The sequence below is a fragment of the Lissotriton helveticus genome, chromosome 1_1, assembly GCF_964261635.1.
Source record: "Lissotriton helveticus chromosome 1_1, aLisHel1.1, whole genome shotgun sequence".
NCBI lineage: Eukaryota > Metazoa > Chordata > Amphibia > Caudata > Salamandridae > Lissotriton > Lissotriton helveticus.
In genome coordinates this window covers 996,926,792-996,951,144 of record NC_136057.1, presented here as the reverse complement: position 1 = coordinate 996,951,144, position 24,353 = coordinate 996,926,792, and the positions used below count along the sequence as shown (strand labels likewise).

The 24,353-nt window shown below is 43.9% G+C and overlaps 1 protein-coding gene across 1 annotated transcript in view; it reads right to left on the bottom strand.

The window, feature by feature from the left end:
* LOC144763327 (uncharacterized) overlaps positions 1 to 24,353 on the bottom strand; it is a 1,153,250-nt gene that overhangs the window by 1,029,597 nt on the left and 99,300 nt on the right. Inside the window, exons 2-3 of the mRNA XM_078648815.1 lie at positions 9,407 to 9,590; positions 399 to 558 (exon numbers count right to left, since the gene is read on the bottom strand). Of these exons, the coding sequence (XP_078504941.1) occupies positions 399 to 558; positions 9,407 to 9,590 (344 nt within the window). The remainder of the gene's footprint in view (positions 1 to 398; positions 559 to 9,406; positions 9,591 to 24,353) is intronic.

Here is a 24,353-nt window from a genome sequence, read left to right as displayed (position 1 = left end):
CTTTCATCAGGACCTAGATTTTATTGGCTACTGTAAAACTCCATAGAATTATTTAGTGAGAAAATCTCCAAAATCAAGCCACCTGATTGCACCTCATATCCCTCCCACTTCTGACATCCACATACAGATAAAATCATTGCTTTCGCAATGGCCTTTTGATTCATAATTCATTTTACTTAAGTTTAAGCTTATAAAATAATCCTACAAAACCGTTTCTTTAATTATATCAAGTTAAAAGTTAAACAACAACGAAAGTGGAAGATGTTATGTCTTGAAATTCTAAGGAGAGCATAAGGAGAGCATAGGCTCTTTAAAACTGTGGATCTGCTAGAACAAGTATCCAGAGTTAATAGAAATGGCCAGAAAACGGTGTAGTCAAACCCCCAACATCTGCTCACCTTGGCAGCCTCCTCGCGTGAAATGGATGTGTCGAACACAGTATTTGCAAGGAAAGCCAGGGCATCACCAGTCCTTGTGTTACCCCCTCCATAGGCAAGGTCGCGCACTGCCAGTAGCACTTCCTCAATAGTGACGTAGTCTGAAAGCTCTATACTCATCCTGAAAACAAAATGGAGATGCATAAATCAGAGTGGGATCATCTGAGGCTGTGATCAAGAGGTTCCATGATTGACATTTCCAGAGGTACCAGAGCTCCAGGAAGGCTACTGACATTTCCAGTGAAATAGTCTTACTTACAATATGCCCAGTACGTCTATGATATTTCATATGCGACTTGGCAGCATGGGGGTGTTTGCCTCTACAAAGATTTCAAATACATCCTTTATAAATAGTCTTTGCTACAAAAGAGCTAAGAATTACATGCAATTAATTGAAAAAAAGTACAGAGACCATGATGTTTCGTTAAAAAACTGGCATTTTGTTCTTTACAGGAGAACAACATAAGAATTTATTGCAAATCCCATGAGAAACCTGCTCAAAAACCAGTAAAGGCATGCACAGCAACAGAATGCTAAAGACAAAGGGCCTCATTTGTGAGAAATGACGCATCGCTGCGTGAAAGCAGCGATGCGCCACTTCTCAGTGCGCACATCTTGCGACATGATTGATGCGTCATATTTACAGTATGACTCATCATGTCGCAAGGAGTTACAGATACGTCAGTATTTCTGACGTATCTGTAAGCGCAAAAGTCACGCATTGCTGGGGTGTGTCACAAAAGTGACGCAACTCCAGCAATGCATCCTTTCACATGGGGAAAGCCCCATCTGAAAGGGCTTGCATCAGTCTTACGCCTGCTGTGAGGCAGGCGCAAGATTTTGACGCAACAGCGTCCTAAAAGTGACGCAGTGAAATCTCATAGATTTCACTGCATCACTATTACGAGGCTTTTTGCGGGGGGACGCCCCCTCTGCATACATTATACCTGACGCAGATATAATGTAGCGCAGGGGGTTTACAAAGTGACGCATCTGCTTAGATGCGTCACTTTGTAAATAGTGCGCAACAGGAGGCATGTTTTACGCCGCCGATGCGTCACAAAAAGTGAAGCATCGGAAGCGCAAAACTGACGCAAGGCCTCATAAATGAGGCCCAAAGGCTTTGGTGGTTTGGCATTTATATTGGCCGTCTACCATCTTTATTCCACACATGCTTGTATAGTGGCAGATTTTTATAAATCACCAGTGTCATCACTAAACTTACATAAAAAGCTATTCCCTAGCCCCGGAGCCACTGATTCACTGCTGGTCATTTTTGTAATTGTCTATTTCAGACATATTGAAGACAATGAGGGAAAACTACAATTTCATTAATGAGCAACGAAATAGCTAGTTTTCTGGGTTTTGTGGGGCATGTTTGATGTTTTTTTAACATTTCCATCTTTAAAGAAACACTACACAAAGCATACACTCACTGTATAGTGCTCCAAATCGAGCACATAGGGTGCAGACACAGCACTCTTTTTCAGCACCCAGTATTCCAGGCAGTGCTTTGCTACTCCGGGCACATCTGTCACTCTGCCCTGTACCAGCCACCATGCCACACCCTGGACACATATACCACAACATGAAGCATGCTTTCCGTCGTGTTTAACAATAGGTATAACCAAAAGGTGAAAGGAAGCGACAAATGACTTACCTGTGACTACAGCCTGATTAACAACATGAATAAAAGCATGTTCTTTCGGCACAGGCCCTTGCAATGTTTAATTCTGTCCATTCCAGAGAGAGCTGTGTTGTATTGCAACATTTATATAGTGCTTCCTTCCCCTATGCGGAGCACTGAGGCACTTGCCTACATTAGTAGCAAGGTACACATTAGGGTGTGTGGTTAAAGTGTCTTATCTTCATTTAAATGCTAAATGATAAGAGTTTCCATGTCTTGTGTGATGACCACTGAGGTAAGGGTATTGTGTTATGAGATGTAGTGCTTAGCAGTGTGATGAATGAAGAGGTGCATGAGAGAGTTTATGAGTTCAGGAAAGCTGCCAGCTTTTAGTTGCTCTCCTGGTCCTTATATGGTATTTCTTATGATCATAGTCCACTTTGCAGGTTACTTCAGTAAGTTGTTGTAGGAAACTGGAATGTTGCTGCAGTTGTACCCCCACTTTTTGACCCCCATTAGAATTACTATGGGACATATGTAGGTAGCTGTTTGCGATTCGCAAATGCTGAAATTCGGCAAATGTTGGCGTTTGCGAATCGCAAACGGCGTTTTGATATGTAGGTGCATATTAGCAAAATAAGGAATCGCAAAAATTGCGATTCCTTATTTTGCTCAAGCATTTAAGGAATCACAATTTTGTGATTCCTTAAATGCTATGTAGGAGTCAATTAAAAAATGCGATTCAGGCTTAAGGAATCGCAAAATACCACCTACTCCAAGTAGATGGTATTTTGCGATTTCCTTTAATAATGCATTTTTTAAAAAAAATCAAAGTGCCATGTGGTGCACAGACATGTCCTTAGGGCATGTCTGTGCGCCACATGTACTTACAGGCACATTCCAGGGGTGCAACAGGTGTCCTCTGGACACCCTGGCACCCTTGGAATTGCGATTCTCAAATTGCGATTTTCTCATAGAAAATCGCAATTTGAGAATGTATCCCCCTTCATTGGGCCTCTTGGCCCATAGGAATGAATGGGACACTCATTCCTTAATTGCGATTCGCAATTTGCTAATCGCAATTAAGGAATATTAGGTAATCGCAAAAAAATTGCTAATTATTACCTACATTCCATTTTGCGATTCTCAAATAGCAATTCCTTAAAAATTGCTATTTCAGAATCGCAAAATGGAGATTACCTACATATGCCCCTATGTTCTGTTTTTTTATCTGACAGTGCACTGGAGCCTGCTAGCCAGGTTCCAGTGCCAGGGCTCTTTCCCTAAAAGAAGGTAAAATCAAATTGTGCACCAGTTGGCAAGGACTTTAGCAACCCTGTAAGTCCCTAGTAAATGGTACCCCTGGTACCTACAGCATGGGTACTAAAGAGGGTCCCTAAGGGCTGCAGCAGGTATTGTGCCACCCTAAGGGATGCGCACCCAAATTCATCTTAACTACCATTGCAGGCTGCGTGAAATAGTGCAAACCATTCTGAAACCACAATATGGCACACCCTGTGCGCCATGCCCACAGACACTGCATGCTTTATATGTAAGGCACCCCTACAGCAGGCCTAATAGCCCTAAGGCAGGGTGCATTATATTACACGTGAGGACATTTCTGCAGGAGCAGATATGCCCCTGCGCTTTCTAGTTCAATTTCTAGATTGTTCAAGTGAACATCAAAGCCATCTTCAACATATGTACTGGCCACTGGTAATTACGAGTTTCCCAGCTACATGATGGCTTTACTGAAATCTATGGTGTTTGATATCGAACACCTTGTCTTAATAAATCTGTACTGTGCCAGTACTAGATGTATTATGACATACACTCAGAGGGCAGCAGTATGTGACAGATTTCATGAGTTATTCAAGTCTAATCAGTGGTGATAGGTGCTTAAAAAGCCGTGGACTGGTACACTACTGGGCAATGGACAGGTCCTACAGAAATCTTGTCTTATGTAAGTGTAAGACTGTCACATAGTTTAATGGAATTATTATACTGCCTGTATGAACTACAATTGCGTACCCAACCACTGAGTGTCATGGTATTAGCATGTGCCAGGACGGGTATTGTATTGTAGTTGCTTTACTGCCCTTGATGAGGCAAATAACTTATGCCAGGCAGGACACTGCTCTGAATCTAAGCTTAACCTTTTTCTCCAGTTGTTATTGGAAGTAGTCTTGTGCTCTTAAGGAAACCCTTCAATGCATTTACCCCAGTTTCTATGTCGCAGATTATATTAATAGGATTTAGCCATGATATTTAGTGGGAGAGGGGTTATTTTTATTTATTTTATTTAAAAAAATAATCCTGCTTCTGTAGGGACATGTTCGATCTTTCTCAGCTACAAACAGGACATATAGAAAGGGCACAGTTGTAACTTGTTTATGTATCTAAAAATTTCTTGCTGTTTTTATTGTCCCAGAGGCATTGGAACACTTTACACAAGCACCAGATCACAAGCACAGGGTCTGATTCACTTGTTATAGACAGGAAGAGGAAGTGGTTTGCCCAGAATTACAGGACGTCGGGGCTTGATCCTGGTTCTGCTTCCAAAGTTGGCAGCTCTGGCCTTTAGGTCACAACCCGTATTCCGAGTGGGCATTGCTGCAATAAACACAAAAAGTGATAGAAATAGAAAAGCGAGACAGACACTCAAAATATTGATAAACTATATCGAAATTACCAAAACTGGGGAGAAGCTGGGCGATTTCTATACGGTCCTAGTGTGTAAAATAAATTGCTTGCCTGGAAACAGACAGTGGACAAGGGTGAGCAAGGATTATAAATCGCCTCCCAGGGGTCCCACAATCATAGGACCAACAAGCAGACATCTTGGTAGCAAACACAGACTGCTGTTAACATTCTACTTTTCCAGTGTATGTAATTACGTGTGTTATATGTGCGTTTTCCCAAGCAAAAATGGTGTGGCTTAAAACATATCTGTGATTTTACTCCATCAACATCCCTGCCGCGTGCCAGGGTTTAGTAGTTCGAAATTTTAATGTGCAGGAAACTGCAGTGGACAAGTAGGTATCACCCTTGAAGTCTGGTTCTGCTAATGTTTCAGTTCTATTGAAAGAAAACGCGAGGACAGTTAGTCTGATGGTGAACGCCCAAACCTGGGCCTTAACACATTTGCACGTTTGTAACAAGTTTTAATTTTGGTGGGTAAACATTTTCAAACTTAAATTTTAACATGGTCACTGCTGCACTGTATTTAAACGTAATGCTGTAACCAATAGGTTTTTACCTGTCTTTACACTGCACACAAGAAGCATCTTGAGAACACTTTTTACAGAGGTGTCATCACATTTTTCGTACAGTAACTCCCCTAAGAAGACTTCAAGGCAAGTCCTCGAAAAAACAATATCAACACCCAGGGGTATGCTTATAGGAGAGAAAGCAACTTCACAAACGTTCGTGCCCAGCTGCATGCTTCCAGCAATCAGGTAAAATATTGTGAGTTAAATAGAGGGCAAATAATAGATGTCCCCATGGATCCATAATAATATCTTGTTGTTGCATTGTGCATGAGTTCAACAGACGGACTCAGAAAGAACTAAATTATATATTCTTAGCTTGGAACAGGAGGTTCTTACTAGTGGTAATAAAACATTTTCTATGATTTTCTCAAAGGTTTTCAATATTGCTCCTCTATCTGTCAGGCTGCATGTTCTCTCCTAATGGGGGCTGTTAATGTTGGCATATGTACCTTTACTGAGACACATGATAACCCTTTGCCTAATATGTGGAGAATAAAAGATAAAATATGTTTTATATCCCATTCTACTGGTGACACATTATGTACCAAAGACAATATGTTAAATCCTTTCCAATTTCACCAAGTATCATAATTTTGTTTTGGGTCTCCCAGGGATCTCCGACCCAGCAACCAGGCAGCTTCAGTGTGCATGTTGGTTTGGCCGTCTTGAGATGGCCAGCCAAACCCACATGCACACTGAAGGCAGTGACCACCACTCACTTTCGTGACTTGCCCCACGATGGCTCCGCTTTCAAGACTCATTCAATTTGGCGGAAAAAAACCCGATAATAAATACGTTTACTCATTGTTTTATTTTTTACATTTTGAGACTGGCCAGGGGAGGGGTGAGGAGGCAACGTTCATCCATCATAGCGGAGGAGCTGCTGCTGGTGATTTCTATTTCTCATTGGTGACTTTTAAAGTTTGCACGACTTACAATTTTTTGTCAAGCCAATGTAAGGCAGCAAGCATAGGGTCCATAGAAAAGTGCGCCGCCATGTGATTTGGACTTCAGATCATGCATGCGTGTCCCATCCTCACAAAGATAGGTCTGTCATTTTCATCACTAATGAGCCAGAACTTGAGAAGTTCTCCTCCTAAGATGAATTGTGCACATCCCGCCAGTGCAAGGAATTAATCCTTAGTGACCTCCAGACCAGGATACCTTACCACTCTCAACAAGCTAATGACCACTGAAGGTTGAATCAGTCTTGGAGTGGACGTAAGAGCATTACGGCACATGATACCAGATGAATACATGATTCCATCGTTCTCCATCGCTTCCTCATTTCCCTCACCGTAAGAGCCTGTTGGGCTGGTCAAAGGGGAGTTTATGGAGAGATGATGATTCTGTTCTGTTGAGTTACAGCAATAGCCCTTTTGGTATTTATCTTTGTTTCTGAGAAGGTAGCTTGCTGATCAGACTTGAAGTTCGATTTCATGATGTTTACTGTGGAATCAAGTATATTATTTTGGTTTGTCTCTTGTTAGCCTGTGGTAGTGAATGTTCCTTCATCAGCCAGACACTGATGGAGTGATGTACATGATCGGCGTCTTTCCTGTGAAGGATCGCCACAACTGATAACAATTGTTTTATCTGCCTGGTGCTGATTTTATCTTAAATGACCATTGAGTGAAATGGTAATGTTTTCATCTACTGTGAATTCTGCAGGGCATGTAGATTTGGCAGCATGTTTCCTTCACATCAAAAGGCTGGGGATCATCCTCAAGCATCGTTCTCTTGACTATTTCTAGTGTGATCCATCAATGATTGGAGATCCAGTATAGACCACTGGGTTCCGTCTTTCTTCGTTATGAGGATGAAGGCATACCTTTGTGAGAAAAACATCAATCTTCCTCTGGATTGGCATGGAATAGTCAGGGTCATTGTCAGTGTAGTCACGGCTCAATGGGTGGTATCTCGGCAAGAACCACCTGTGGCTCTCCTCATGGAGTAGGTAGATGTACAACCTTCTTAGTCTACCTAAACAGGGACATCTTAAGGATTTTGAAGTGCCCGGGAAAAACATAATGTGGGGACTCCTGTTCAGAACAACTCTGAGTTTGGTACCCACTTTTAGCTTGTGCACACCCTTGATGACTTTGGCTCGATCCATGACAGTCCTTTTCCTTTGCCAGCCTACACCTGGGCCCAACCCTGACGCCAACAGTTTGTCTCTGGCTAGCCCGCAACAGAGAAGCAGAGAGATTATGAGCTTCAACATGCCCGCTGCATGTGGTGCTGTGAACTTGCATCTCACCTTTTGGGCCTGTGCATATGGAGGGAGCTTTTTGTGTTCATTGCACTCCAGTCCCTGCTCTGTGAGGAACTAGAACTCTCTGTCAGGTGGCACTAGGCTGCGAACGCACCGGACAAGTGGCTTCTCCACATGGATGGTGCCATCATTGAAGGAGCATATAATGTCGCACTGCACATGAAACATGGCATACTAGAAAAGCAGAGACTGGAGGTCTGAGCACGCCTACTACCCACAATCTATGTTGTCACACTGTAGCTAATCTGTAGGAATAATTTGCGTATGCAGTGCTGATGGGAGCTTTTGTTTAAAGCACTGCCTATGCGGGGAGCAACAGATATTCATAGCTAGGAGGCAGCACGCTGTGATCGCACCACCTCCAAATGGACGATGCAGTCACATGGACCACACCATGCCAATCTTTTCTGCACAGTAAGTGTCCCATGTTGAATAAAGGTAAAGGCCATTGCAGGAAGTTTGAGCCTATGCAATTTGAAAGGTTAGAGTGGCTGCTGAAACAAACCAGAATAAAACAGGAATTTTCTTTAACTCAGGCAGGGGACCCGGCGGACAGCCTGGGCTGGCTCAAAAAAAGAAAGTAAGTAAACAACCTGTTATTTTATATCTCTAAATAGTGGGACTATCTTGAACGGTTAATAAGAGGCCCCACTAAAGAGGTTCCGGGCCGCAGCCTTAAAACGTCTCTGTACCTAAGGGCCACTTTTGGCCATACCAATGAAATGGCTGGGTATTCAGAAGTCCGTGTCTTCTTAGGAGGTGCTTGAACGCCTACAGAATGGGTTGAGCCTCTTTCTTTCCTTATGGTGTTCAGTGCTTTGTCATCTTGTTTTCAAAAAGAGGTTTCATCAAAGAGAAGACCTTGCTATCTTTGGTTTCTAGTTTTCGACTTTCCTCTTCCAGAAGTCCCTCTCAGCTTCGATTCATTGACTTTGTCATTGACATCCTTAATTTGTGGTGAACTGTGGTCTGTTTTGTATTTCTTTTGTATTCTAGAGGTTACAAACCCTAGTACTGCAGGCATGACAAAGATTTCTGTTTTCTCTGTTAGCAGCTCCAAGAACATAGCTAAGTTATACGTATTGTTAATTTCTACATGTATAGTGCAGGGTCTCCCATTACTGTGGCATTGCACATTTTGGTAGCCCAGGGTATGACTTTCTAAATGTTTCCATCGTGGCTCAGAGTCTGATCTGGTTTTGTATTCGTGTCAGTTTCGAGGTTTTTGGGAAGGCCTGAGACTAGAGGGCAGGACCGAATGCATATGTTTTTCCTCTGTTGATACTGGCTGTGTTTGTAGGGTAAGGTAGATTTGAAGTATTTACCAAGTCTTTCTTATGTTGATAAAAATGCCATTTGTGAGGGCAAAATCCCATTTCATACAGTGCAATGCACTGTCAGAAAGCAACAGGAATATTTAGTTCTTGTGGCATGAGGCCTTTTTTATAAATGCTTTTAAATAAAAAGATAAACAAACAAGAAAAATGCCTGGTACAAGGTTAATTGGGAGAGCAAAAAGAAAGTTGAAGACCAAGAAAAGTGTATGTATATTCAGTTGACAGGTACATGCCGATACTGTATGGATCTGGGCGTCAACACCTGTCATAAATGTCCATTTGTCTATACAAGTACTTTTCATAAATTAGATGTTCATTTCATCATTGTGTGCTGTAATCTGCCAACAGAATTGTGAGATAAACCACTTAGAAAATAGGAAGATTATCCTGACACAGAATTTAAGGTGCGGTCTTTCTTGCGCTTGCGAGCTAGCACCCATGGAAAAAGCCAGACTCACCGAGGTGCATCCCCATATAATGCCACTCCGAAGCGGATGCCATCTTTTCCAACTGTGATGGCGTTCTGGAAGGAGCTGATAATGCTGCTGAGGAAGTCCTTGATTAATTGGAAATTACTGTCACCCACGCTCCACGACTCATCCACCAGAAACAAAATGTCCGCCATCTCTGCAGTGAAGCACTCTGGACAAAAATATAAAATGGTATATCATTTATTTAAAATGCCAGGTAAACATATGGTACCAATTGCTTTCTTTTATAATCTTCAGATCTTGTATATCTATTCTTATAGAATAACAACGGATCGGAGGACAATAACACCAAGTATAGGTCACTAAATTCTGAGTCTGGGCGCGTTTGAAAAGAAACTCCTGGTGTCATGCACTTAATCTGCCACATACTGCTATAAAATGATTTACTTTATAATAAAGCCCTAGCAGAAGAGACATGATAGGTTTGATAGGTGTAGTACCAATAAAGAAGTGGACTATGTGAGGGGGTGTGTGTCTACAAAAGTGTGAGTGAGGTGAGGTGAAAAAATGGTTAAAAAATACCTGGCGCGTGGGTGAAACAAAATTTATTAAATCCCCGGCTGGTATTATTAAAAAAGTGCAAGGCGTGGTTGGTACAATACTAATTAAGGTATTACAACCACTGTGAAAAGTGTCAACATGTTTCGGAACTCAGAGGTTCCTTCTTCAGGACAAGGATAGCACTTACCCTCCCCTTACTCACATGTAAATGTAAAAGTGTAAAATGAATTACAGCAATGTGTAATGTACCTAACCGTGTTAAATATACAGGTAGGTGTCGTTGCGCCCAATTGGCGTTGAAAAACCTGTAAAGAGAAAGCATACATAAACATATTGGTCTTAAGATGCACAGGTACTCAGAGAAGAGCTTCCCAAAATATAGCTTCTCAAAGTTCAGCAGGGTAAATCCAAAAAATGATGGAGCCCTGAGAAAAATGTAAAAAGAAAAAATAAAAAATAAACTCACAAGGACATAGCACAGTATATACATATAAAGACACAGAATATGAACTTAGTCTCTACTCAGATGGAAATAGAGCACAAGAACAGATAATTTCACAGCTTACTTTAGGTATTCAAAATAAAGACCTCATGAGCCTGTGCGTGTTATTGGGGGATCCGTCTTTTCTGTTCAGAAAATGACCTATAGAAACATTAGTATATGGGATTTAATTTGGAGTAGGTATCAATACACCAATGTGCCATACTCAAGCTCCTATTTTTAACCCAAAACTCACGGTTACTGCAATGGCTAGTTGCCTGCCTTCCCTCAACGCGGCTCCGATGAAGTGAGCGTTTATCGCGTCAGTACCCTCCTTTATATTCTGCCAAAGGCTCATTAGCATCGGTTAATTGAATAATGAGACCCGGTAGATGCCCAAGTATGGACTTTGTGAACCGAGGGAGTCCGGTGTTGCGCGCTCTGTTCCCGCTATACATTGCGCATGCGCCTACCAAACAGTGAGGGTGTAACCCGCGCATGCGCAGACAAATATAGTCACCGCGCATGCGCAAAGGATAGACACCCTGGGAATGGAGACCTGGAGATGTTTCAAGCATGCGCACTCTCCTACAAATGTGGCAGGAAGACTTGGCGGTGTAGCGCGCATGCGTGCTTACTTTCCAAAGTAACAGGAAACGAAAACACTTCGTGGTGATTAACAAAGCGGTAATTCGCCATACATTCTAGAGGGGGTAATGGTATTCTATGTCGGAACGGGAGATATACAGAAAAGGGGTGTGGTTTCCAAACCCTGATTGAGTTATAAATGGCCCCATTAGCTATCTGATGTTCATAGTTCAGATGGGAGAAAAGAAGTTTAGGGATTATCCCATTGGTGATTGTCTCACTTAATATACCCACACATACAGGTTCGTGGAGGCCATTATGATTGCAGTTCATCTCAAGAGATTCCAAGGAATGGAATCATTAAGCCCTGTGACATCAGTGCCAAGACGGAACACCCATCTCTGTTCTTTTTCCAGAAGGCCAACATCAGAGGGCAGTTGTTCTATTATCGTCCACTGTAACTCGTTGACACAGTGTTGATGTTCAATAAAATGGGCAGACATTTTCGTTGTGAGTTTTTTGCACCTGATATTACTTTTGTGCTCATTGAGTCTTGTTTTTACTTGTCTCGTAGTCATACCCACATACTCTTTCCTGCAGGGACACGTGATCAAGTACACAACATTTTTACTGTTACAATTCGTAAAAACACGTTGGTCCCACTTTGTCCCGTTCGAAAAGGTCAAGGAAAGGCTTTTTTTGGTGAGGTGACAATTGTTACAGTTTCCACATGGGTGGTGGCCGTGAATGCCCTGCAGTCTTGGCTGGTCACTTTTTTTGGGCAATGGTCTCGTGTGGACAAGCATGTCTCTTAAGTTCTTACCCCTTCTGTGTGCAAACAGAGGTTTTTCAAAAGACAGACTTCCGCTTGTCAGTGTGCGCCAATGTCTATTGACCAGTTTTGTCACCTGGTTTGTAACTGGGCTATATGTTGTGACACATACTGTTCTTTCCCCTTTGTTGTCACTCCTTGGATTATCCTCCAGGAGGGACTCACGGTTATTATTTCTAGCCCTTTTCATAGCCTTTTGGATCACAGTTTCAGGATACTGTCTCTGTCTCAGTTTTGTACTGAGGTCTTTTGCCTGAGATTTGTACTTGTTGATGTCACTACAGTTCCGACGTAGACGTAGGAACTGTCCGTACGGTAAGTTCTCCCTCAGATGACGCGGATGAAAGCTGTCAAATCTGAGGAGACAGTTCCTAGCCGTCGGTTTGAAGTGGGTCTCTGTTTTAAGGATGCCCGCTTGATGATAGATGTTTAAGTCCAGGAACACCATGCTCTCATTTGACACCTGATGTGTGAATCTAAGGAATGCATTCTGTGTGTTCAACCAGTGGATGAATTCAGATACTGTGGTCTCATCTCCTTCCCAGATGACCAAAATGTCATCTATATATCTCCGCCAGGTATGAATCCTTGCCCTGTGCGGATTGTCTGGATGCAGAATCTTAGTGGATTCAAGATGGTGGACATACAAACCCGCCAGACTTGGGGCAAAGGTGCTACCCATGCTCGTACCATGCTTCTGCCAGTAGAGGGTGCCCTCATACTCGAAGAAATTTTTTGTAAGTGCTAGTGAAATACATTCCAACACTACATTCCTGGGAGTGTGGTATTCCCAGTTAGTCGAGTGCAGTACCTCCTCCATAATTTGCAAGGTCTCATCATGTGGGAGGCTGGTATACAGGCTCTCCACGTCCAGACTGAGGAGCATTTGAGAGGCGGTATCAAAAGTTTGGTTTTGTAATAGTTGGAGTACCGATTTGGTGTCTCTCAGGTACGTGTCAGTGGCCTGTACAATGGGTCTCAAGAAGGCATCGGCAAACTTGGATAGAGGTTCCAAGATTGACGATATGCCAGACACAATGGGCCGTCCAGGAGGATTGTCTAAGTTTTTATGCACCTTAGGAATGGTGTAAAAATAAGGAGTACGTGGATTGTTCTGAATCAAAAATTCAGACTCTTTTTTGGTTATCCAGTCATGTGCAAGAGCCTCTTCGACCATACCCCCTATCTGCACTCGTAGTGATTCAGTGGGGTCTTCAGTTAAGACCTGGTAGTTCCTCTTGTCAGAGAGCAGTCTCCTGCACTCTGTGTCATAGGCCTGGGTGGTTTGGACAACCACTGCCCCACCCTTGTCAGCGGGTTTGATAGTTAGATTTTTATTTAGCCTCAATTCCTTGATTGCCTCATTTTCCAATCGGGTCATATTTTGAAAGATCTTTTGCTTGGTTTCCAAACATTTCAGTTCTTGCATTATGGCTTTTTCGAAGGCCAATACCTCCACCGGGAGTTGGTGATCCATCGGTGTAAAGGTTGACCTTGGTTTCAAACCTGTATCCGAAGTGTCTGTAGCTGGTTCCTTGTCTTTGAAAAAGGCCCTCAGCTTAACTGTTCTGATGAAGTCCTGCATTTCCTTGTGCAGTAGAAAGAGGTCTGGCTTATTGGTGGGAACATACCCCAGACCTTTGTTGAGTACCTTGTTTTGCAATTCAGTAAGGGGCCATGGGGTGATGTTAATCACTAGGTCCCCCTGCTGCTCGTAGACGCCTGATTCGCCGTCATGCTCCTCGTCGACATCCGTTGGTCTACCTCCTCTGGGGGGTGCCAGTTGACATTGTTGCCCTTCTTGTTCCTCCCCCTGCGGGATCCCTGGCCCCAGGATAAAAAAGGCTGTGCATTCTGGGGTGCACTGGTTTGGTCTGGGACCCATTGAGGATACATCTGTCCCATTTGTGGGGGAACGAACTGGTATTGTGGGAATTGGAAAGGCGGCTGGTAAGGATTGAATTGAGGACCTTGATAACCACGCCAGCCTCTCTGGCGTGGGAATTGGGCTCTTCTCTGTCGAAACCCACCCCTTTGCTTGTTCTGTTGGAACCCACCCGACTTTGTACTTGAGTTGCTACCATCCGAGTTCACACTGTCTGTGTCACTTGTGTTATCTTTCATAACATAGTCAGCCCGTGTGTATGGGTAGGCTCTTTCAGGGGTGAAACGATCTTTATCCTTTTTTAATTTGTTAAATTTACTTTGTTTCAACGTTGCCTCAAAGTCTCTCATTTGTTGGTTTAATTCCTCTAAACCCTTCTTTAGATCTGCTGGTGCGATACAGGCTTTCAATTGGACCTCCAGTCTTTGGATCTCTACTTTCAGTTCCAGAGATTTTCTCGCAGCAGTTTGGACTATAAGCACCAACCAATCCCTGGTGCAGTGCCACGAGATAAGCGACCATGCTTTCTTAAAAACCAGGTCGTCTTGAAAAATGAATGGTTCTGTCTTTACCAGGAGACCCTGCGGGGCCATTTTGTTTCGTAAATATTCCCTCATCAGGAGGCCATGGAGAGCTGTTCTGATCTGGTTTTTACGTACATTCGTTAATTCATCCCAGTCCGCCACAGCAGGGCCAGGGTCACTGTTACTAAGGCCTTCAAAAGGATTGACATCAGCCAGAAGCCGATCAATCTCATCCTCGCTGAAAGTCAATCCATGTTCATCCTCCATGTTGTTAGGCAAGGAGGGAGGTGAGAAATGATATTCTGTGTTGTATTAGGTGTGTGTCTGTGTATGTCCAAAGTGAGTAAGTTTTTACGGGAAAGGGGCTCCCACAGCTGCGCGCTGTCTATAGACAAGAATTTAACAAGAGGGGGGAGAGAGAGAGTCAATGGATTCGGCCTCCCTGGTTGTATGCATAAACAAAGTAGAATCCACTCAGAGTGGTGGTGATCCCAAACAAGATGGGGAACACACAGTGTTGTATAAATGCCCCTCACACACCAACAGGCCCCTTGGTGTCATGCTTCATCATCGGGGCCTTCGCATCCCTCTACGGGATGCGGCGTGCTACGACTCGCGACTACGCAGGAGCACTTGTAAGTGAACTATGTGAGGGGGTGTGTGTCTACAAAAGTGTGAGTGAGGTGAGGTGAAAAAATGGTTAAAAAATACCTGGCGCGTGGGTGAAACAAAATTTATTAAATCCCCGGCTGGTATTATTAAAAAAGTGCAAGGCGTGGTTGGTACAATACTAATTAAGGTATTACAACCACTGTGAAAAGTGTCAACATGTTTCGGAACTCAGAGGTTCCTTCTTCAGGACAAGGATAGCACTTACCCTCCCCTTACTCACATGTAAATGTAAAAGTGTAAAATGAATTACAGCAATGTGTAATGTACCTAACCGTGTTAAATATACAGGTAGGTGTCGTTGCGCCCAATTGGCGTTGAAAAACCTGTAAAGAGAAAGCATACATAAACATATTGGTCTTAAGATGCACAGGTACTCAGAGAAGAGCTTCCCAAAATATAGCTTCTCAAAGTTCAGCAGGGTAAATCCAAAAAATGATGGAGCCCTGAGAAAAATGTAAAAAGAAAAAATAAAAAATAAACTCACAAGGACATAGCACAGTATATACATATAAAGACACAGAATATGAACTTAGTCTCTACTCAGATGGAAATAGAGCACAAGAACAGATAATTTCACAGCTTACTTTAGGTATTCAAAATAAAGACCTCATGAGCCTGTGCGTGTTATTGGGGGATCCGTCTTTTCTGTTCAGAAAATGACCTATAGAAACATTAGTATATGGGATTTAATTTGGAGTAGGTATCAATACACCAATGTGCCATACTCAAGCTCCTATTTTTAACCCAAAACTCACGGTTACTGCAATGGCTAGTTGCCTGCCTTCCCTCAACGCGGCTCCGATGAAGTGAGCGTTTATCGCGTCAGTACCCTCCTTTATATTCTGCCAAAGGCTCATTAGCATCGGTTAATTGAATAATGAGACCCGGTAGATGCCCAAGTATGGACTTTGTGAACCGAGGGAGTCCGGTGTTGCGCGCTCTGTTCCCGCTATACATTGCGCATGCGCCTACCAAACAGTGAGGGTGTAACCCGCGCATGCGCAGACAAATATAGTCACCGCGCATGCGCAAAGGATAGACACCCTGGGAATGGAGACCTGGAGATGTTTCAAGCATGCGCACTCTCCTACAAATGTGGCAGGAAGACTTGGCGGTGTAGCGCGCATGCGTGCTTACTTTCCAAAGTAACAGGAAACGAAAACACTTCGTGGTGATTAACAAAGCGGTAATTCGCCATACATTCTAGAGGGGGTAATGGTATTCTATGTCGGAACGGGAGATATACAGAAAAGGGGTGTGGTTTCCAAACCCTGATTGAGTTATAAATGGCCCCATTAGCTATCTGATGTTCATAGTTCAGATGGGAGAAAAGAAGTTTAGGGATTATCCCATTGGTGATTGTCTCACTTAATATACCCACACATACAGGTTCGTGGAGGCCATTATGATTGCAGTTCATCTCAAGAGATTCCAAGGAATGGAATCATTAAGCCCTGTGACATCAGTGCCAAGACGGAACACCCATCTCTGTTCTTTTTCCAGAAGGCCAACATCAGAGGGCAGTTGTTCTATTATCGTCCACTGTAACTCGTTGACACAGTGTTGATGTTCAATAAAATGGGCAGACATTTTCGTTGTGAGTTTTTTGCACCTGATATTACTTTTGTGCTCATTGAGTCTTGTTTTTACTTGTCTCGTAGTTATACCCACATACTCTTTCCTGCAGGGACACGTGATCAAGTACACAACATTTTTACTGTTACAATTCGTAAAAACACGTTGGTCCCACTTTGTCCCGTTCGAAAAGGTCAAGGAAAGGCTTTTTTTGGTGAGGTGACAATTGTTACAGTTTCCACATGGGTGGTGGCCGTGAATGCCCTGCAGTCTTGGCTGGTCACTTTTTTTGGGCAATGGTCTCGTGTGGACAAGCATGTCTCTTAAGTTCTTACCCCTTCTGTGTGCAAACAGAGGTTTTTCAAAAGACAGACTTCCGCTTGTCAGTGTGCGCCAATGTCTATTGACCAGTTTTGTCACCTGGTTTGTAACTGGGCTATATGTTGTGACACATACTGTTCTTTCCCCTTTGTTGTCACTCCTTGGATTATCCTCCAGGAGGGACTCACGGTTATTATTTCTAGCCCTTTTCATAGCCTTTTGGATCACAGTTTCAGGATACTGTCTCTGTCTCAGTTTTGTACTGAGGTCTTTTGCCTGAGATTTGTACTTGTTGATGTCACTACAGTTCCGACGTAGACGTAGGAACTGTCCGTACGGTAAGTTCTCCCTCAGATGACGCGGATGAAAGCTGTCAAATCTGAGGAGACAGTTCCTAGCCGTCGGTTTGAAGTGGGTCTCTGTTTTAAGGATGCCCGCTTGATGATAGATGTTTAAGTCCAGGAACACCATGCTCTCATTTGACACCTGATGTGTGAATCTAAGGAATGCATTCTGTGTGTTCAACCAGTGGATGAATTCAGATACTGTGGTCTCATCTCCTTCCCAGATGACCAAAATGTCATCTATATATCTCCGCCAGGTATGAATCCTTGCCCTGTGCGGATTGTCTGGATGCAGAATCTTAGTGGATTCAAGATGGTGGACATACAAACCCGCCAGACTTGGGGCAAAGGTGCTACCCATGCTCGTACCATGCTTCTGCCAGTAGAGGGTGCCCTCATACTCGAAGAAATTTTTTGTAAGTGCTAGTGAAATACATTCCAACACTACATTCCTGGGAGTGTGGTATTCCCAGTTAGTCGAGTGCAGTACCTCCTCCATAATTTGCAAGGTCTCATCATGTGGGAGGCTGGTATACAGGCTCTCCACGTCCAGACTGAGGAGCATTTGAGAGGCGGTATCAAAAGTTTGGTTTTGTAATAGTTGGAGTACCGATTTGGTGTCTCTCAGGTACGTGTCAGTGGCCTGTACAATGGGTCTCAAGAAGGCATCGGCAAACTTGGATAGAGGTTCCAAGATTGACGATATGCCAGACACAATGGGCCGTCCAGGAGGATTGTCTAAGTTTTTATGCACCTTAGGAATGGTGTAAAAATAAGGAGTACGTGGATTGTTCTGAATCAAAAATTCAGACTCTTTTTTGGTTATCCAGTCATGTGCAAGAGCCTCTTCGACCATACCCCCTATCTGCACTCGTAGTGATTCAGTGGGGTCTTCAGTTAAGACCTGGTAGTTCCTCTTGTCAGAGAGCAGTCTCCTGCACTCTGTGTCATAGGCCTGGGTGGTTTGGACAACCACTGCCCCACCCTTGTCAGCGGGTTTGATAGTTAGATTTTTATTTAGCCTCAATTCCTTGATTGCCTCATTTTCCAATCGGGTCATATTTTGAAAGATCTTTTGCTTGGTTTCCAAACATTTCAGTTCTTGCATTATGGCTTTTTCGAAGGCCAATACCTCCACCGGGAGTTGGTGATCCATCGGTGTAAAGGTTGACCTTGGTTTCAAACCTGTATCCGAAGTGTCTGTAGCTGGTTCCTTGTCTTTGAAAAAGGCCCTCAGCTTAACTGTTCTGATGAAGTCCTGCATTTCCTTGTGCAGTAGAAAGAGGTCTGGCTTATTGGTGGGAACATACCCCAGACCTTTGTTGAGTACCTTGTTTTGCAATTCAGTAAGGGGCCATGGGGTGATGTTAATCACTAGGTCCCCCTGCTGCTCGTAGACGCCTGATTCGCCGTCATGCTCCTCGTCGACATCCGTTGGTCTACCTCCTCTGGGGGGTGCCAGTTGACATTGTTGCCCTTCTTGTTCCTCCCCCTGCGGGATCCCTGGCCCCAGGATAAAAAAGGCTGTGCATTCTGGGGTGCACTGGTTTGGTCTGGGACCCATTGAGGATACATCTGTCCCATTTGTGGGGGAACGAACTGGTATTGTGGGAATTGGAAAGGCGGCTGGTAAGGATTGAATTGAGGACCTTGATAACCACGCCAGCCTCTCTGGCGTGGGAATTGGGCTCTTCTCTGTCGAAACCCACCCCTTTGCTTGTTCTGTTGGAACCCACCCGACTTTGTACTTGAGTTGCTACCATCCGAGTTCACACTGTCTGTGTCACTTGTGTTATCTTTCATAACATAGTCAGCCCGTGTGTATGGGTAGGCTCTTTCAGGGGTGAAACGATCTTTATCCTTTTTTAATTTGTTAAATTTACTTTGTTTCAACGTTGCCTCAAAGTCTCTCATTTGTTGGTTCTTCGAGTATGAGGGCACCCTCTACTGGCAGAAGCATGGTACGAGCATGGGTAGCACCTTTGCCCCAAGTCTGGCGGGTTTGTATGTCCACCATCTTGAATCCACTAAGATTCTGCATCCAGACAATCCGCACAGGGCAAGGATTCATACCTGGCGGAGATATATAGATGACATTTTGGTCATCTGGGAAGGAGATGAGACCACAGTATCTGAATTCATCCACTGGTTGAACACACAGAATGCATTCCTTAGATTCACACATCAGGTGTCAAATGAGAGCATGGTGTTCCTGGACTTAAACATCTATCATCAAGCGGGCATCCTTAAAACAGAGACCCACTTCAAACCGACGGCTAGGAACTGTCTCCTCAGATTTGACAGCTTTCATCCGCGTCATCTGAGGGAGAACTTACCGTACGGACAGTTCCTACGTCTACGTCGGAACTGTAGTGACATCAACAAGTACAAATCTCAGGCAAAAGACCTCAGTACAAAACTGAGACAGAGACAGTATCCTGAAACTGTGATCCAAAAGGCTATGAAAAGGGCTAGAAATAATAACCGTGAGTCCCTCCTGGAGGATAATCCAAGGAGTGACAACAAAGGGGAAAGAACAGTATGTGTCACAACATATAGCCCAGTTACAAACCAGGTGACAAAACTGGTCAATAGACATTGGCGCACACTGACAAGCGGAAGTCTGTCTTTTGAAAAACCTCTGTTTGCACACAGAAGGGGTAAGAACTTAAGAGACATGCTTGTCCACACGAGACCATTGCCCAAAAAAAGTGACCAGCCAAGACTGCAGGGCATTCACGGCCACCACCCATGTGGAAACTGTAACAATTGTCACCTCACCAAAAAAAGCCTTTCCTTGACCTTTTCGAACGGGACAAAGTGGGACCAACGTGTTTTTACGAATTGTAACAGTAAAAATGTTGTGTACTTGATCACGTGTCCCTGCAGGAAAGAGTATGTGGGTATGACTACGAGACAAGTAAAAACAAGACTCAATGAGCACAAAAGTAATATCAGGTGCAAAAAACTCACAACGAAAATGTCTGCCCATTTTATTGAACATCAACACTGTGTCAACGAGTTACAGTGGACGATAATAGAACAACTGCCCTCTGATGTTGGCCTTCTGGAAAAAGAACAGAGATGGGTGTTCCGTCTTGGCACTGATGTCACAGGGCTTAATGATTCCATTCCTTGGAATCTCTTGAGATGAACTGCAATCATAATGGCCTCCACGAACCTGTATGTGTGGGTATATTAAGTGAGACAATCACCAATGGGATAATCCCTAAACTTCTTTTCTCCCATCTGAACTATGAACATCAGATAGCTAATGGGGCCATTTATAACTCAATCAGGGTTTGGAAACCACACCCCTTTTCTGTATATCTCCCGTTCCGACATAGAATACCATTACCCCCTCTAGAATGTATGGCGAATTACCGCTTTGTTAATCACCACGAAGTGTTTTCGTTTCCTGTTACTTTGGAAAGTAAGCACGCATGCGCGCTACACCGCCAAGTCTTCCTGCCACATTTGTAGGAGAGTGCGCATGCTTGAAACATCTCCAGGTCTCCATTCCCAGGGTGTCTATCCTTTGCGCATGCGCGGTGACTATATTTGTCTGCGCATGCGCGGGTTACACCCTCACTGTTTGGTAGGCGCATGCGCAATGTATAGCGGGAACAGAGCGCGCAACACCGGACTCCCTCGGTTCACAAAGTCCATACTTGGGCATCTACCGGGTCTCATTATTCAATTAACCGATGCTAATGAGCCTTTGGCAGAATATAAAGGAGGGTACTGACGCGATAAACGCTCACTTCATCGGAGCCGCGTTGAGGGAAGGCAGGCAACTAGCCATTGCAGTAACCGTGAGTTTTGGGTTAAAAATAGGAGCTTGAGTATGGCACATTGGTGTATTGATACCTACTCCAAATTAAATCCCATATACTAATGTTTCTATAGGTCATTTTCTGAACAGAAAAGACGGATCCCCCAATAACACGCACAGGCTCATGAGGTCTTTATTTTGAATACCTAAAGTAAGCTGTGAAATTATCTGTTCTTGTGCTCTATTTCCATCTGAGTAGAGACTAAGTTCATATTCTGTGTCTTTATATGTATATACTGTGCTATGTCCTTGTGAGTTTATTTTTTATTTTTTCTTTTTACATTTTTCTCAGGGCTCCATCATTTTTTGGATTTACCCTGCTGAACTTTGAGAAGCTATATTTTGGGAAGCTCTTCTCTGAGTACCTGTGCATCTTAAGACCAATATGTTTATGTATGCTTTCTCTTTACAGGTTTTTCAACGCCAATTGGGCGCAACGACACCTACCTGTATATTTAACACGGTTAGGTACATTACACATTGCTGTAATTCATTTTACACTTTTACATTTACATGTGAGTAAGGGGAGGGTAAGTGCTATCCTTGTCCTGAAGAAGGAACCTCTGAGTTCCGAAACATGTTGACACTTTTCACAGTGGTTGTAATACCTTAATTAGTATTGTACCAACCACGCCTTGCACTTTTTTAATAATACCAGCCGGGGATTTAATAAATTTTGTTTCACCCACGCGCCAGGTATTTTTTAACCATTTTTTCACCTCACCTCACTCACACTTTTGTAGACACACACCCCCTCACATAGTTCACTTACAAGTGCTCCTGCGTAGTCGCGAGTCGTAGCACGCCGCATCCCGTAGAGGGATGCGAAGGCCCCGATGATGAAGCATGACACCAAGGGGCCTGTTGGTGTGTGAGGGGCATTTATACAACACTGTGTGTTCCCCATCTTGTTTGGGATCACCACCACTCTGAGTGGATTCTACTTTGTTTATGCATACAACCAGGGAGGCCGAATCCATTGACTCTCTCTCTCCCCCCTCTTGTTAAATTCTTGTCTATAGACAGCGCGCAGCTGTGGGAGCCCCTTTCCCGTAAAAACTTACTCACTTTGGACATACACAGACACACACCTAATACAACACAGAATATCATTTCTCACCTCCCTCCTTGCCTAACAACATGGAGGATGAACATGGATTGACTTTCAGCGAGGATGCGATTGATCGGCTTCTGGCTGATGTCAATCCTTTTGAAGGCCTTAGTAACAGTGACCCTGGCCCTGCTGTGGCGGACTGGGATGAATTAACGAATGTACGTAAAAACCAGATCAGAACAGCTCTCCATGGCCTCCTGATGAGGGAATATTTACGAAACAAAATGGCCCCGCAGGGTCTCCTGGTAAAGACAGAACCATTCATTTTTCAAGACGACCTGGTTTTTAAGAAAGCATGGTCGCTTATCTCGTGGCACTGCACCAGGGATTGGTTGGTGCTTATAGTCCAAACTGCTGCGAGAAAATCTCTGGAACTGAAAGTAGAGATCCAAAGACTGGAGGTCCAATTGAAAGCCTGTATCGCACCAGCAGATCTAAAGAAGGGTTTAGAGGAATTAAACCAACAAATGAGAGACTTTGAGGCAACGTTGAAACAAAGTAAATTTAACAAATTAAAAAAGGATAAAGATCGTTTCACCCCTGAAAGAGCCTACCCATACACACGGGCTGACTATGTTATGAAAGATAACACAAGTGACACAGACAGTGTGAACTCGGATGGTAGCAACTCAAGTACAAAGTCGGGTGGGTTCCAACAGAACAAGCAAAGGGGTGGGTTTCGACAGAGAAGAGCCCAATTCCCACGCCAGAGAGGCTGGCGTGGTTATCAAGGTCCTCAATTCAATCCTTACCAGCCGCCTTTCCAATTCCCACAATACCAGTTCGTTCCCCCACAAATGGGACAGATGTATCCTCAATGGGTCCCAGACCAAACCAGTGCACCCCAGAATGCACAGCCTTTTTTATCCTGGGGCCAGGGATCCCGCAGGGGGAGGAACAAGAAGGGCAACAATGTCAACTGGCACCCCCCAGAGGAGGTAGACCAACGGATGTCGACGAGGAGCATGACGGCGAATCAGGCGTCTACGAGCAGCAGGGGGACCTAGTGATTAACATCACCCCATGGCCCCTTACTGAATTGCAAAACAAGGTACTCAACAAAGGTCTGGGGTATGTTCCCACCAATAAGCCAGACCTCTTTCTACTGCACAAGGAAATGCAGGACTTCATCAGAACAGTTAAGCTGAGGGCCTTTTTCAAAGACAAGGAACCAGCTACAGACACTTCGGATACAGGTTTGAAACCAAGGTCAACCTTTACACCGATGGATCACCAACTCCCGGTGGAGGTATTGGCCTTCGAAAAAGCCATAATGCAAGAACTGAAATGTTTGGAAACCAAGCAAAAGATCTTTCAAAATATGACCCGATTGGAAAATGAGGCAATCAAGGAATTGAGGCTAAATAAAAATCTAACTATCAAACCCGCTGACAAGGGTGGGGCAGTGGTTGTCCAAACCACCCAGGCCTATGACACAGAGTGCAGGAGACTGCTCTCTGACAAGAGGAACTACCAGGTCTTAACTGAAGACCCCACTGAATCACTACGAGTGCAGATAGGGGGTATGGTCGAAGAGGCTCTTGCACATGACTGGATAACCAAAAAAGAGTCTGAATTTTTGATTCAGAACAATCCACGTACTCCTTATTTTTACACCATTCCTAAGGTGCATAAAAACTTAGACAATCCTCCTGGACGGCCCATTGTGTCTGGCATATCGTCAATCTTGGAACCTCTATCCAAGTTTGCCGATGCCTTCTTGAGACCCATTGTACAGGCCACTGACACGTACCTGAGAGACACCAAATCGGTACTCCAACTATTACAAAACCAAACTTTTGATACCGCCTCTCAAATGCTCCTCAGTCTGGACGTGGAGAGCCTGTATACCAGCCTCCCACATGATGAGACCTTGCAAATTATGGAGGAGGTACTGCACTCGACTAACTGGGAATACCACACTCCCAGGAATGTAGTGTTGGAATGTATTTCACTAGCACTTACAAAAAATTTCTTCGAGTATGAGGGCACCCTCTACTGGCAGAAGCATGGTACGAGCATGGGTAGCACCTTTGCCCCAAGTCTGGCGGGTTTGTATGTCCACCATCTTGAATCCACTAAGATTCTGCATCCAGACAATCCGCACAGGGCAAGGATTCATACCTGGCGGAGATATATAGATGACATTTTGGTCATCTGGGAAGGAGATGAGACCACAGTATCTGAATTCATCCACTGGTTGAACACACAGAATGCATTCCTTAGATTCACACATCAGGTG